At 37.6% G+C, this 16,066-nt stretch overlaps 1 protein-coding gene across 5 annotated transcripts; it reads left to right on the top strand.

The window, feature by feature from the left end:
* Positions 1-8,019: 8,019 nt before the first annotated feature.
* On the top strand, positions 8,020-14,666 carry LOC105060536 (protein NOI4). Of its 5 annotated transcripts, none has more exons than XM_073247165.1 (4): positions 8,020-8,175; positions 12,498-12,566; positions 13,956-14,153; positions 14,322-14,666. In XM_073247165.1, exons 1-4 carry the CDS (start codon positions 8,035-8,037, stop codon positions 14,364-14,366), a joined length of 453 nt encoding a protein of 150 aa, XP_073103266.1. In that variant the 5' UTR covers positions 8,020-8,034; the 3' UTR covers positions 14,367-14,666. The 5 variants fall into 5 exon arrangements, with proteins under 5 accessions (XP_073103266.1, XP_073103265.1, XP_010942599.2 ...); XM_073247164.1 differs by having other exon boundaries at positions 13,953-14,153; XM_073247166.1 differs by lacking the exon at positions 8,020-8,175 and adding an exon at positions 8,259-11,416 and having other exon boundaries at positions 12,494-12,566; positions 13,953-14,153.
* Positions 14,667-16,066: the final 1,400 nt, after the last annotated feature.

The following is a 16,066-nucleotide window of genomic DNA, read 5'->3' as shown; positions in this document are numbered from 1 at the left end:
CATAGGGTGTAAGTGGGTCTTCAAAAGGAAGAGGGGCGCAGACGGAAAGGTGGAGACCTATAAAGTCCGTCTGGTTGCCAAGGGATATCGTCAACGTTATGGTATAGACTATGACGAGATATTTTCTCCTGTGGCAATGCTCAAATCCATTCGGATTATGCTTGCGATAGCTGCCCATCTGGACTATGAAATCTGGCAGATGGATGTGAAGACAGCTTTCCTAAACGGAGAGCTGGACGAAGAGATGTATATGATACAACCTGAAGGGTTCACATCCACAGATGAGTCTAAGGTGTGCAAGCTACAGAGGTCCATTTATGGACTTAAGCAGGCATCTCGGAGTTGGAACATACGTTTTGATAGGACGATCAAAATGTATGGCTTCGTTAAGAACGGAGAAGAACCCTGCATTTATAAGTGGGCTAATGGTCCAGCAGTAGTATTTCTTGTATTGTATGTGGATGACATTCTCTTAATCAGGAATGATGTCCCTGCATTACAGGGAATAAAGATTTGGCTATCGTCACAGTTCTCCATGAAGGATCTGGGAGAAGCTTCCTACATCCTAGGGATGAGGATCTATAGGGATAGATCCAAAAAGTTGCTTGGCTTATACCAGTCCACGTACATTGATACTATGCTGAAAAGGTTCAGCATGGAAAATTCCAAGAAAGGTTATCTACCGATAGGCCATGGAATTTCTCTCTCGAAGAGGGATTGTCCGACAACACCTCAAGAGAGAGAGCGTATGGGTAGGATTCCATATGCTTCGGCAGTGGGATCTATCATGTACGCCATGACATGTATACGACCAGATGTGGCATACTCACTAGGGGTAGTGAGTAGATACCAATCTGATCCAGAAGAGAATCACTGGAAGGTTGTTAAAACCATCCTGAAGTATTTGAGAAATACTAAGGACCAGTGGCTTATATATGGTGAATCGGACTTGAGACTTATAGGGTTTACAGACTCTAGTTTTTAGTCTGATCGAGATGATAGCAAGAGTGTGTCAGGATTTATTTTTACCCTTAATGGTGGGGCTGTCTGCTGGAAGAGTTCCAAGCAGCACACTGTGGCTGATTCAGTATGCGAGGCGGAGTATATTGCTGCATCAGATGCTGCCAAAGAAGCGGTGTGGCTGAGGAAATTCATCACCGAGCTCGGAGTAGCACCCTCCCTTGTTGGTCCAGTTCTGCTCTACTGCGACAGCTCTGGAGTCATTGCTCAGGCGAAGGAACCAAAGGCACACCAGCGGACGAAGCATATTCTGCGCCGCTACCATCTCATCCGGGAGATCGTGGATCGAGGTGACGTCGACCTTCAGAAGATCGACGGGAAGGAGAACCTGGCCGACCCATTCACTAAAGCCATTGCGGTGAAGGAGTTCAACGACTACAAGTCGAAGATGGGTATTAGATACTGCACCGATAGGCTTTAGGCCAAGTGGGAGATTGTTGGGAATAGTGTCCCAAAGCCAATCGTCAGCCTGTTGACGGTTGTGCTCCTTTTGTATTAGTACATGAATTATAAATAAATAAAAATTATTTTGGTATTTTTTCATCACAAATGTTTCATCTTCTAATGAACTCCTGCGTTGTGGTGAAGTCCTTAGGACTATTTAGACTCGACAAAGGAGGATTTGTCGTTTAGTCCTTAAACATGTTCGCGACCAAATGATATGTTGTTACCAAGGACGATAATATTTATCGAGCATAGGTCGTTGTGTGCCATATGGGTTGGTTGTCCTCATAACCAAAGAGTGTGGAGACACTGGTATGGCATACAGGTGAGATGTAATGGTACATCTGCACTGAACGTGACCAACTCCGGAGCTATTTCTGCTGTCAAGATTTGCTCCGATGGGATATGGGTATAAATGTCCCTCCGACCTGAGACCGCCATGGTGACTTGCAAGCAACTCACTGCACTTAGGCACTGGACTACCTGAATTTCTAATTCAGTGACGGAAGGTTGCTGGGTGTAGTCAAGTACTTGACTTGTCGGTGCGTGTGTCAAGATGGGATTGACCACTCCAGTTTAGGAGCTGTGTACAGTCGTGTTTCAATTTAGCAAAACCTTGGCCAGGGTAGTCCTAGTGAGGAGTCACAGGACTAATTGAGTTGAGCACGATTCGGATGATATCATCAGGGTTGACAGTTTAACCCTGAGTCATCCTAAACACAGGGGTCAAAAGGGATGAATTATACGGTAACCATATTCACGTAGGTTCTGAATGTTGCGATTGCGATTATTCGACCTATCCGGTCGTCGGGTACCATTGCTAGATGGTCACTTCGATTAGTACAGAAATTGGTTCCTGTGCTACCGGCTTAGGTTCGAACCTGCGGGGTCACACACATTAGAGGTTCCTTTCTGATCTGATGGCTGATTATGAGTTTTATCTATCTGGAACTCTATGATTGAGAATTAGGATTCTCTAATCATGAGTTCCACACATTTTGTGTACCGGGGTCAAAATTTTGAATTTCGAATTTTGAATTTGAAATTTGAACTCTTTGATCAGGGTTTCATATCGATGGTCTCTGATGCCTGATTGCCCATCGGATTTGGACTCAACATTTATGAGAGGTTTAATTAGTGATTTAATCACTAATTAACTCAATTTGATTGAGTAATTATTTTTGGATCAAGTCCAATTGAATTGGATTCAGTTTGGATTGACCCGATTAGGTTAAATGTTGACCTAATCGCTAAGGTGGTTTAGTCCTTGATTTGATCAGGGGTTAGGTTTAGTTAATTTCTGATTTGATTAGGATTTTATTAAGCCTAATTAAGCCTAATTATGTTGGGTTTAATTTGGTCTAATTGTGCTCAACCTATTTTAAACTAGGTTGGCTCAATTTGAATCAAACCACCTTGTTTTAAATTTCCTGCGTCACCCAACTTCCTTGCACCCATTTGAATTCACGAGAAGAAACTTCTCGTGAAATTTTTCTCACGTAAAACCCTTCCCCACGTCCTCATTTGTGCGCCATATAGATGGATAAATTAATTAGTTAGCCATTCAAATTCAAAGCATGTTTGAATTTGAATGGATAACTTATCACTTGCCCTTTCATCCTTATCCATTTTGTGTGCCACATTACTTACACGAGAAAAGGTTTCTCGTGAAAATTTTCCATGCACAAAGAGCCACGCCCCTTCTCTTCTCACGCTCAAAAGGATAGGGATAAGTTGGTTTTCGTTTGAATTCCATTTTGATTTGAATTCAAATGTGTAACCTCTTGTCTTTATCCTCTCACACGGATAAGACACGTTCGACGTTGTTTTAAAAAGAGGAGAAAGGTGGGACGTGCGTAGAAAAATTAGGAGAGAAACTTTGGGGCGTGAGGAAGGCTTCTGCGCAAGGTGAAGGTCCAAAACCTTCCGAGAGAAAAAGAAAGAAAAGAGAGAAAATTGGGCGCAGGGTTTTTGGTGTGTACCCTAGGGTTTCTACCTAGGGTTCGGGAAGTGAGATTGGTGTGCCACGAGTGTCGTGAGTCCACCAAATTTCAGAGAAAGATCCATCAGCCTCTCAAGTAACTGTGCAGATGATCCAGAGCATCCGAGAAGTCGGCACACATCGATCGAAGGAGTTCGATCAACATCTGCCATCAAAAGGGTGAAATCACGAACTAGCATTCGTGAGGAGCTGATCAGACGGGAGCTTCGTGTGGACGATCCACAGAGGCCAGACAGTTGGGTGGCTACGACGTGATGATCAGAGCCCTCCGACGGTGATCAGATTGCGGTGATCGACTACCCGCAAAAGGTGATGTGTTCTGAACACAGTACTGTAAAACGTTTACTGATTCAAATTTGAATTTCAAATTTAAATGCATGCTGTTGTATCATATTTAGATCCTAGTGTAGGGTTAATTAGTATTAATTAATGAGATTAATTAATAATTCCGCTGTAAAATAGTAATTTTGAAAAAATTTTAAAATTATCATTTTGCCCCTGCACTAAATTTTTGCTTCAGTGATGTCTGTGAACTAGCTAAACACACTAGAAGTGCTTATCCAGGCTCAGGCATGCGTAGTAAAGCAATGTTTGAGGTAGTTCATTCTGATGTATGGGGATCCTGTGGGACCACCGCTATTTCTGGTCATCGGTGGTTCGTTACTTTTATTGATTGTTTTAGTCGTTGCACTTGGGTTTATCTATTAAAAAATAAGAATGAAGTGTTTCAGTCATTTAGAGATTTTCATAAAATGATTGGTACTCAATATGGAGCAACTCTTAAGATTTTTCGCTCTGATAATGGGACAGAGTATCTTAATAAAGAATTTGAGGAGTATACACATAATAATGGTATTATACATCAAACAACTTGTGTTGACACACCGGCTCAAAATAGAGTTGCTGAAAGAAAGAATAGACACCTACTTGAAGTGACAAGATGTTTGATGTTTTCTATGAATGTTCCTAAGTTCTTATGGGGAGACGCAGTGTTAACTGCAGCGTATCTAATTAATCGAATGCCACTTCGAACTTTGGACTATAAGACACCTCTTGAATGCCTGCAAGAAACTAATTCTTTCATAATTCCCCCCAAGGTATTTGGCTGTGTTTGTTTTGTTCGAGATCATCGACCTTCGGTTGGCAAGCTTGACGCTCATGCCCTCAAGTGCATTTTTGTTGGTTATTCCTCTACTCAAAAAGGTTACAAATGTTGGTGTCCGAATGAGCGAAAGTTGTTTATCAGCATGGATGTAATATTTCGAGAGTCTGAGCCATTCTATATATCTTCTGTGTCTTCTTCCTCTCCCGTCACCTCTGAAACTGATCGAGAGGGGGAGTTCTCTGGAGGGAGTCCTATTACTGTGGATGTTGGTACAAATGGTGGATCTGATACTCAGGAAGAGTTTATTACAAATGGTGGATCTGATACTCAAGGAAAGTTTATTTCTATTAATGCTAGTTCTGACACTCAAGAAGAAGCATCTAAAACTGCATCCGAGACTCTCTCACAGCCTGCTACTTCAATTTCATCTGATTCATCTCCTCTCTCAGAGCCTATTATGCATTCTCCAGTCTCCAGATCTTCCTTTCCTGTCTTGACGGTTTCATCTTCTACGACGAATGGTAATTCTCCTGTACCTCCTATTCATTTTACATTAGATAATGATGATCTAAATATTCCTATTGCTTTACGTAAACCTACTCGTCATGCTGGTATTCCTGCTCGACTTAAGGATGGAGTGGGGTATAAACATGACATCACTAACTTTGTATCCTATGAATCTCTCTCTCCATCTTATCAGAGTTTTATAGCTTCTTTGTCCTCTGTCTCCATACTCAAGAATTGAAAGGTTGCTAAGGAAGACCCCAAGTGGAAAGCCGCTATGCTTGAGGAAATGCGAGCACTAGAAAAAAATAATACATGAAAACTTGTATCTTTACCAGCTGGTAAACAAACTATGGGATGCAAATGGATTTTTACAGTTAAGCAGACACCTGAGGGTACTGTTGAACGGTACAAAGCTCGTTTGATAGCAAAAGGATATACACAGATTTATGGCATTGACTATGATGAAACTTTTGCACCTGTTGCAAAAATGAACTCTGTTAGAACCATTATATCATGTGCTGCTAACTTTGGATGGGATCTATTCCAGCTCGATGTAAAGAATGTTTTTCTTCATGGAGAACTTCAGGAGGAGGTATATATGGATATTCCTCCAGGATTTGCTACCGCTCAGATAGTGGGCAAAGTATGCCAGTTACGATGCTCTCTTTATGGTCTGAAGCAGTCACCTCGTGCTTGGTTCGATCGCTTCCGACGAGCAATCATTCAGATGGGGTATAAACAGAGCAATGCAGATCACACACTCTTCTTTCGACACAATAAGGGTAAGATTGCTGTTTTGATTGTCTATGTTGATGATATTGTGGTCACAGGAGATGATTCTGAGGAGATAGCTCATTTGAAGGCTCAGCTGGCACAGGCATTTGAGGTGAAGGATCTTGGACATCTTCGATATTTTTTTGGGATAGAAGTTGCTCGTTCTTCAAAAAGAATTTTTCTCTCCCAAAAAAAATATATTCTAGATCTTCTTACAGAAGTCGGTATGTTGGGATGTCGACCTATTGCTACTCCTATTGAACAAAATCATCAACTAGTAGCTGATACTGGTGTCCTTATTGATTGAGAATGTTATCAACGATTGGTAGGACGTTTGATTTATCTATCTCATACACGGCCTGATATTGCATTCGCCGTTAGTGTGGTAAGTCAGTTTATGCATGATCCACGTTCAGTTCATATGAATGCTGTGACACGGATACTTCGTTACCTCAAAAGCTGTCCTGGTCGTGGTTTACTTTATTCTAATCATGGCAACCTACGGGTGGAGTGTTATACAGATGCTGATTGGACTGGATCACTTGATGACCGTCGCTCTACCTCAGGTTGCTGTACTTTTGTTGGAGGTAATCTAGTCACTTGGCGAAGTAAGAAACATAATGTAGTTGCTCGATCTACTGCTGAAGCAGAGTATCAAGCTATGGCACATGGCGTGTGCAAAATTTTATGGTTGCGGATCTTGTTATTGGATCTAGGCCCTTATCAGTCATCGCCCCTTATGCTATATTGTGACAACAAGGCAGCAATCAATATTGCTAATAATCTAGTACAGCATGATCGGACGAAGCACATTGAGATCGATCGACATTTTATCAAAGAAAAGCTTGATGCCAGAATCATTTGTATGCCTTATGTGCGATCTGCAAGTCAACTAGCAGACATTTTGACTAAAGGTCTTAGTGTACCTTCTTTTTCATTTATTCATGACAAGATGGGTCTTTATGATATCTATAACCCATCTTGAGGGGGAGTGTTGAAATGAGCTGTAGATCTCTCTGATTAGGAATGCAATCGTCTAATTAGAGGGAAATATGTTTGTATAATTTCTAAATTGAATTTCTCTGATTAGGAATGCAATCGTCTAATTAGAGAAAAATATATTTGTATAATTCTTAAATTTAATCCCTCTGATTAGGAATGCAATCGTCTAATTAGAGAGAAATATATTTATATAATTCCTAAATTGAGCCCATAAAAATTAATAAAAAGAGCCCTTTTGGTCCTAGAGAAGTATTCCTTTTCCTCTGAATCCTCGTCTTCACCTTCTCTTCTATTTGTTCTGTTTTTCAACATTCTTTTTTGAGAATAAATATTTTGTTCGTTAGCTTACTAGAATGTGCTTATATCAATACAAAAAGTAAATTTTGTAAAAAATATTTTATTATTTTCTTCAGTACTAAATATGGTGACGATCTATAAATTAAGTTCAGAAAGAGAAAATAAGGTTTACCTCTCTTTTATTCATTTATGTATAATCAATTTTTTTAATTTTATTTATTAATTAATAAAAAAATAATATTGGATACGTGCAATACATGTGTCTCATCAAAGATTGATAAACGACATGGACCTTTTTTTTCTTAAATAAAAATATCATTCTATTAATATAGTATCTAAATATTTTATTTTTTTTAAAAAAAAATTTTGTATCTAATTTTAAAAATATATTTGGCTCACTAGTGAATTTAAAATTAAATTTAGAATGAGAATAAGAATACTTATATTTTTTAAAATATTTAATTTGTGATTAAGACGGTCTTGCGTTCGAAAATTAAATTTTTAAAAAATAATTAATTTGAGAGATATTTAAGAAATTTTTTTTTTAATAAATCTACGGTGTAATGGGGCATGTTAACCAGCTAGTCTGTCGTATCACGGTCCAGTCACGACCGTCACTGCCCGTGCCCAGCACGCTCGCGAAGCGGGGCGACGTGTTTCCCGCTCCGAGTCTGAGCAACCTGTCTCCCACCCCTCTCCCCCACCCCCTCCGTTCCGTTCCGTCAGCTTCATCCCAGTGCTACTCATTTCGGTCAATCCGCCCTAACGGATTCCCCACCTCCGGCGCCGTGACGTCTGACGGCGACCTCGGTGCCCGCTCACCTCACAGCTCACACGCGCGTACGTATAGTCTACGCCGAATCCAAATTTTTTAAATATAAAAATGTTGCTTAAAATGCTAATTCACAAATTCGCCCTCTCTCCCTCTCCTTCTTTTCTCTTTCGCATTTTGTTTTTCTTCGCTCGTCCCCTCCCCCTTTCTCACCCGTCCTTTCCTCTCGGTTTCTTGGAAGAATTCATGTCGGTAAGGGCCGATGTCTCCCCCTTTGTCTTGATATTTTGATGAAGATTTTGAATTCCTCGTGGTCTCTTTGCTGTTGTTGGTCGATCCGGTTGGGTGGGGTGAGGGGGTTTGGTTGAATTGATCCCGTAGGGTTTTGGGGAATCGATGCGTGAGCTTTCTATGCTGTTGATGGTTCTGGATTTATTAGACGATGCAAAATCGATGCGATGTCGTGCTTTTCTCCTGTTTTCCATCGTTTTTGGGGTTGATTTTGATGATGGGTTGGTCTGCTAGGGCTTCCTTTTATACTATTTGGGAAGACATGATTTTCTTTCCTTGATTTATCGTTTTCAGTTTCTTTAGTCGATTGGATTTGGTGGATTTTTGGTGGTAAAGTTTTTAGGGTTCGCTGTTTCTTTCGTATGGGCCTCCTCGGAGGATTTTTTCTGTTACTTATTTTAGATGCTGCAGAAATAATTCTTTTTGCATAGTATCTTTATTGGGAGCTTTCTGAAACGTCATTCTAGGTTCGTATTGTTCGTGGAAATGTTGGCTGGATTGTGTTTTTGTATACCATATGTCTTGGAACCAAGTTGATATATAAGTCGTTTTTGTTCTAGAAGTTTCACAACTATTATTTTTTAGTTACGTGGTATGTAACATTGATTTGCTCTATGGATTTTTATCGTCAATTGATATTTCAATATCAGTTGTTTTTTGTTTGAGAGACTCTTTGGTGTTTTGGCCGGGGTTGGTGTCAAAGGTGCTAATCTTTGTGATCTAGCATGGGCATGTTTCTGGATTTGTAAATGTTGCTTGAGATGGTTGAAAGTAAAGGAGCAAGTGCCTTATGCATTAAGATCAGCGTTAAATCTGTCAACAGAAATGCTTAATTTTGTAAAAGCTTATTAAGTTTTCAATTTCCAATGGTTGTCTTCCAGAATTATTTTGTTTTTGAGAAATTACTGGGTAAACACTTACTGGGTAAACACTTATCACATGCAAAGAGGGACTAGTTTTCCAAGTAGATGTCTGGGCTCTTACCAATGAAGTGACATCAGTCAATCTAGGTTAGGCATGACAGTTGTATCTCTATAAATATATATACTCCATACCAGTACTATCTTATTATAGTGTCGGTACGCTTGTTATGGGGGTTCAGCGTACCAAGTATTGGTATACGCTCTGTACCGTATACTGGTTTGGTATTGATATGGTATGGTTTGGTCAGTGCGCATGTGTACTGACATACACAGACACACAGAAGTTGACAGCCATAACCAGTTCTTTTAGTTCCATTAGAGGAATGATTATCTATATTAACTTGATCAAAGAGTTACAGTAGTATATCTTGGGGTTTCGGCTTCAGAAGTTTTTATAATATGTTCTACTGAAACCTTTTTGTTTATTTAATTATTTATTTTTAAAATTGGATGTACTTTGAAAGGTTGAAGTTGATGGCCATAACCAGTTCTTTTAGTTCCATCTAGAGGAGTGGCATGTATCTTAACATGATCAAAGAGGCTTGGGTTCCAGAAGTTTTTATAATATGTTCTGCTGAAACCTTTTTATTTTTTTCATATTAATTGGGTGTGGTGGACGAGGATTTTGTACCAGGGGATTTATGAGGAGACAAATTGGAAGGAGATTAACCAGTCTAACATTATTTGTGGCTAGAAGTTCTAAATTGTCCTAGTTCTAGAGCATGAATGTTGTAAAGGTTTCTAATTTATTGATTTATGTATTGCCATTTGAATGTGGCTGACTTTACTCCATGATTTTGTGTTTGAGCCAAAAGAATGGTGCAATTTTCATAGATTTACCTTTTGGTTATGATGGTATGCAGAATTTTCTTATATGGAGTTTTGATTATATTGCAAATAGGTCAAGGCACAGTTTGAGTAAGTTGACCCTTGAGTTATCAATCTTGGTTATAGCTCGGCCTGGGATGCAATAAGAGAACATTTATGCAAGATATTTTAAGTGTCAATTAGGATAGTCTTCTGTCTATGATAATCTTGGAAACCAGACTAAACCTTTCTTCCTTTTTATTGGAATTGTATGTAGGTAAGTCTTTTCTATCTGTGAGTTTTTTTCTTAAAAAATTTATAAAAAAGATATGGTGTTTGTCATTTTTTTAATTTTGTTTTGAGGATAACATATGATTGCTATTTATCTAAATTACTTACAAAACATTAGCTTGGTTAATGTTGGTAAACCAGCTCCTGCACATATTTACTATTTAATAAAGTTCTTTACAATCTTATATCTACCATGTTGCTCAACAGCAATTGAACACTTCATTTTCAAGGAAGTTTGGAGTGTCGGCACTTCCTGGGTACTTGGACACAAACATGACACTCTTGGATACCCTAAAATTTGAGTGTCCTGCTTAGATTAGCTAGAGATATAAGCTGTCATTGCAGTCTTTTTTCGAGTATTTTGTTAGGACAAAACTAGCATTTCATTATTCATTCAAGTGTTGAATAATATAAGCCGATATGGTTTGACACAAACCGTCATATGGGTGTTGTTAGCAATGGCCATATAAATTATCAAGTGGCCTCTTAAATAGCTGCCTGGTGTTGGACCAGTTAAGTAGTTCTTGCTTGAGCATTTGTTACTAGTAAAGTATCCTAAGCAGCTGACTGCTTATTTGTGTAACATATGAATAATGATTGTATTAGAATGTTGATTTGCATCATACACAACTGATCCTATTGCAAATCTAGTTATGCATTGTTTGTTTTACTTTCTTGAAGCTAATATGGTTCTCTCATTTTATTTTTTGTTATTTTTTGTTTAGTGTATATTCTTTAAGGGTTCTGCATAACTTTACATGCATCTTATGTAAGCATACTGACTCAACAAAATACAGTTATTTGCTAGGAGAAACAATTGGCTATAGGCATGATTGTGGGTGTATATGTGGACATATGGACTGAATGTATCTTTATGGTGTAAGATGTTACTGTAATCATTAAGCCTTGTTCCAACTATTTGGAGTCAGTTTTGTGTATCCTCATTCTCCAAGCATTGCTTTTGGGGCTAATGCTGCTGTTATATCTGCATAAGATGTCACAACAAATATTTTTTCTTTGTAGCACCATAGCCATCTTTTCTGCTGGGTTTTTACCCCTTTCTTCCAGCATCTATGCTTTTCTTTTTCCATGTTGCCTCTTATTTTTGAGTGCTGACCTGCAGGTGGGTGGCATCTAGGCAGCCAAATTTTACTGGTAGTCTCTGTGATGTTTGTGTCCGAGTAGGATTTCTTCGAATCATTTGATTATTGGTTTGTAGGCATCTTGGATGCTGTAGATCATATAAGATGACATATACTCTCTGATGTACCAATGTATGTACAACTGTGTGTTTGTCACTGCACAATCTCATTTTTCTTTGTGCTGCAATTTAATGTATCTCACTCTGTGTCTCTCCCAATAGTTTTGTTGAAAAATTATAGACCCAAACCTCTAGCAAGTTGGATAACCTAACAAGCCAAGTATTGTTTACCATTTCACCTAAAACAGTAAGGATATATGTTATCATTTCTGTTATGTTTTATTTGACTTCAGCATAGATTTTTCAAATTACATTATATCTTGAAAGTATTCTGTGTTGTTGATTAGGATGTAAAAAAGAATGTTCATTGCCTATGGTTTAAAGCATAATCAAACATTAGTGGATTAAATACGCTACCTGATTATATTAAAAAAAAAATGATAGAAAGGCTTGTTGATTGACTTTGTTCCAAGTTGCCTGGGTCCCTGGGTTATCATGTAATGCCTAGGCTATATGATAGGTCTATTGTTGAATCACCTGGATGGTTTCAGATGATGTTAAATTGTAAGCAAAATACTCTTTGTATCGTGGCCATCCATAGGCACAATGTCACAAATTTGATAGCACAAATGTTAGATGGACACTTGATTATTTTTTTGATTTCAGCATAGATTTTTCAAATTACATTATATCTTGAAAATATTCTGTGTTGTTGATTAGTATGTAAAAAAGAATGTTCATTGCCTATGGTTTAAAGCATAATCAAACATTAATGGATTAAATACAGTACAATATACGATCTGATTATATTAATAAAAAATGATGGAAAGGATTGTTGGTTGACTTTGTTCCAAGTTGCCGAGGTACCTGGGTTATCATGTAATGCCTGTATGATAGGTCTATTGTTGAATCACCTGGATGGTTTTAGATGATGTTAAACTGTAAGCAAAATACTCTTTGTATCATCGCCATCCCTGGGCACAATGTCACAACTTTGATAGCACAAATGTTAGATGGACACTTGATTATTTTTTTCCTCACTTGACGAGTCATATAGACAGGCATTGTCGAGATCTGGGAATAATGCCCTAGCTGTTCAGAAGAGACAACAAAACCTGGGCCCTCTCAGTGTATTATTCTTCCTTCTCTAATCTATATTCCCCATCTATTCTTAGAGCCACTAATCAAATTATGTTATATGATTAGAAAATTAAACTGCTAAAGGCATTGTGGTTCATATTTATCATCTGTCATCTTTAGTATTTCGTACATATGGTTAATTTTCAAATAAATTTATTTGTCTGGCTAGCCAGGTAAGTTCCATAGATGTGTGAAGATGGTAGGCTGTTTGATAACCTTGGTCATGTCAATTGATTCTTTTTTATCAATGTGATGCAGTCAAACAGCAATCTTCTAGGTACTTATATGATTATAACTTAAGACTATATATTGTTCAGAAGTACTCTATTTTGGTTTTTGAGAAGTCCAAGATTCTGACAGTTGGGGCCATATATGCCCATGTTTGGATGTTAGACTTAGTTGAAAAATCTGGAGAATGAGAAGTGGACCAAATGGTGGTTTTCTTATGAGGATTTTACTGAGGGTTTAAATACTGGTAGCAGATCCATACAGTTCCACGGCCTATTGGAATGACCATTGAACACAAGAACAAAGAGAAAAAAAAATAAAAAAAACAAAAATAAATTGTGGAAACTAGTGTTCTAGGATGCGTAGCCTTTGCAAGTGTCAGGATACAACAATTCTGGTCAGGAGAGTCCTGGGGTCCTGGACATATTCCATGACCTATTCTATCTCTGGTCTATTACTGCCAGAATGGACCAGGTCCTTAATCCTTCGATGTTACTTTAGTAATCATAGGTGCCCAGTAAAGTCATATTAAAAAAACGGAGGGCCTGGAAGCATGGGAAGTACCTGTGGCGGAGCCAACAAGTAACTATAGGCAGATGTTGCTTCAAAAGCAGTTCTTAGCACCATGATGGGTCTTTTGATAATAGACCTGAAAGGAATCAAGATTGTTACGTCTCTTTTATTCTTATGAAAATTTTGTATAGAGGGAAGAATCAATTCAAAGAAATTTCTATACAGGTCTCAAAAGTAAACAGTATGACAGTTATTCATGCAACAAGAGAATAGAAACAATCAGAGAAACAAGTTTTGCAGCTGAATAGCTAGGGGGTTTTGGAAGAATCACAAATAGGGACTAAGATGGTCTATCCAATCTTAAAACCATATGCAGAAGATTTGAGGCCTTTGTACAACTGCTTATAACAGAATCTACAATGCCTAGTTTTCTGTTTTAAAGAAATTGCCTGCATGCTGCATTAACATCACTTTGTCTATGGGAACTAAACTCTGCCTGTTTTAGAATTTTAGGTTCTTTTTTCTTGATACTGTTATCTACTGATGGAAAAGAAATTGTATGTAAATAATTTTTTTCACTTGTCACATCTGTAAAACATCTCCATTGTTACTGATAATAGTGTTTTGGATTCCAGCAGGACAAGGGCCAGCCATTACCAAAGTTTGGTGAGTGGGATGTTAATGACCCTGCTTCTGCAGAGGGGTTCACTGTGATCTTCAACAAAGCCAGAGATGAGAAGAAGACTGGTGGCAGCGCACGAGGGCCGGACTCTCCTGGAAAGGAGGAGACAGCCTTTAAACATGGACCTTATGCTCCCAAGCCTAATGTGAATGCTGTAAGTTCTTTTTTCTTATTCTAGATGATGTCAGCTCTAAGCCATTTGATCTTTGATTTTCTGTGAATATTGACGATCGTAACATCGGATGCAACATCCAAGCTTTTTTAGTTTGTCTGTCTTTATCGTAGTCATCTATCTTTATCATCAGCTCCTCTGATTCTGCAGAAAAAATGGTTTTGCTGCATTCAATCTAGCTCAGCAGAGTCTTGATTGATCAAGGCTGTGTTGGTTCTGCAATATTTTCTGAAGGATCAAAGTCTAAGCTCTGGCAGCAGGTTCTGTTTGATTTTTCTTTGCAGTAGTTTGGTCAAGGTGAGGTGGTGTGAGAGGAGTGACATAGAGGCTGAGGATGGAAGAGCAAGGAATCGTTTTTTTACTTATGTAATTATATGAATGTATACTGGAGATATAATCAGAATCTGAGTTTCTATTTTTGTTATTTGATCATTTTACTGCTGTTTCTGCTGTTATCAATTATGTTGGAAATCATCAATACAAATAAGCTTGAGTCATGTTTCTGTTGCACATGTTCCTGCTGGATGAGAAACGTTGATTTTTTTATCTCGTGTATGTGTGAGAAATGGCGAGTGCCGTGAGGCACCGCTCTGGTAGCCTGCAAAATTGCTGTTTACGCATCCATGGATGTCACTTGGTATGTCAAGGAAAGCCAGCTGTATGTTATAAGCAAGTGCTGTTGAACTATTTAAAAATGCTTATAATGTATGATGCCATCTATTATTTCTATGTTTGCCGCACCCATAGTTGATTACACGTGCTGATAAATTTCACATATTTATTTAAATAAAAAATAAATAACATCTTACATTTTATTTTGATTTGTAAATATTTTTTTGCATCTTGAATTGCTATAATATTAATTTTATATTTTTTAATTTATTGTAATATTTATCATCAATCCTTCAATTTATGGGAAAGCTTGCCGTCGATATTATATGGTATATTATTTAAAATTAGATGGTTGATATAATTTTATTAAATTATTTTAAAATAAAAAAGAGTGATGTGGATTTAATAATTTAATGAGTAAAATATTTAAATTTCAACATTAATTTCATCTTTTTTTTGCAATCTTTTTTCTTATGAAGGTTGTATATCTCCACTCGTGATCCTTCGATCACTATGTCGCTATCTACATTTCCTCGGCCATCGCTGCCTCTATCATTCTCTTTTCTCTTTGGAGCTTTCTCTCTCCACCTAATGATCGATAGTGGAATGTTGGCGATTGCTATACTATTTTTTTCGAGGTCGAGCTCAACTCATTCAACTTGAGAATAGTCTAACTAATCTTCTTAAAAAGCTCAAGAAACTACTGTAGTATCTAATTTTTCAGCTATAAAGGAGGATAGACATAGCAAGCAAGACAATGAACGAGGAGAATTGTGGGTTTAGTATGAAAAGAAGTTTTTATTTTTTTATTAAAAACTTTAGATTTAGAAAGATTTGAAAATAAAATATTTAATTAAGTTAATGAGAGCAAATTAATATCATAAAAGAAAATAAAGTTTTGTTCGTAACTAAACAAAGCAAAATAAGGGTAAACTTATCGAAAGATGGTGTGTTACAAGGTGGAGAGTATAAGAGTAACAAGAATATGATATGAATCTATTTCTTTCTTATATTTTTTGAGTTTTTGATTTTGAATTGGATGATTGTTGTTAGAGATTGGTCTGATTTATATACTGTTTTGATCTCTTCCTTATAGGATCCCAAATATGAGTGTTCTGTTTTCTTTTTGCTTCTAAATCTTCTCTGAGCATCTCCCATAACCATCTCATTATATGCATATTCTCCTTCATAAATTCATAAAGAAAAAGAGAATGTGAGAGACTAATGGGGAATAGGGAGAGGCTCTTTTTATTTTCCCTCCCAACCTCTGTTTAAGAAGAAAG

The sequence above is a fragment of the Elaeis guineensis genome, chromosome 1 (genome assembly GCF_000442705.2).
Source record: "Elaeis guineensis isolate ETL-2024a chromosome 1, EG11, whole genome shotgun sequence".
Classification (NCBI taxonomy): domain Eukaryota; kingdom Viridiplantae; phylum Streptophyta; class Magnoliopsida; order Arecales; family Arecaceae; genus Elaeis; species Elaeis guineensis.
Note: the sequence above shows the minus strand (reverse complement) of the source record. Positions and strands in the feature narration are given on the sequence as shown.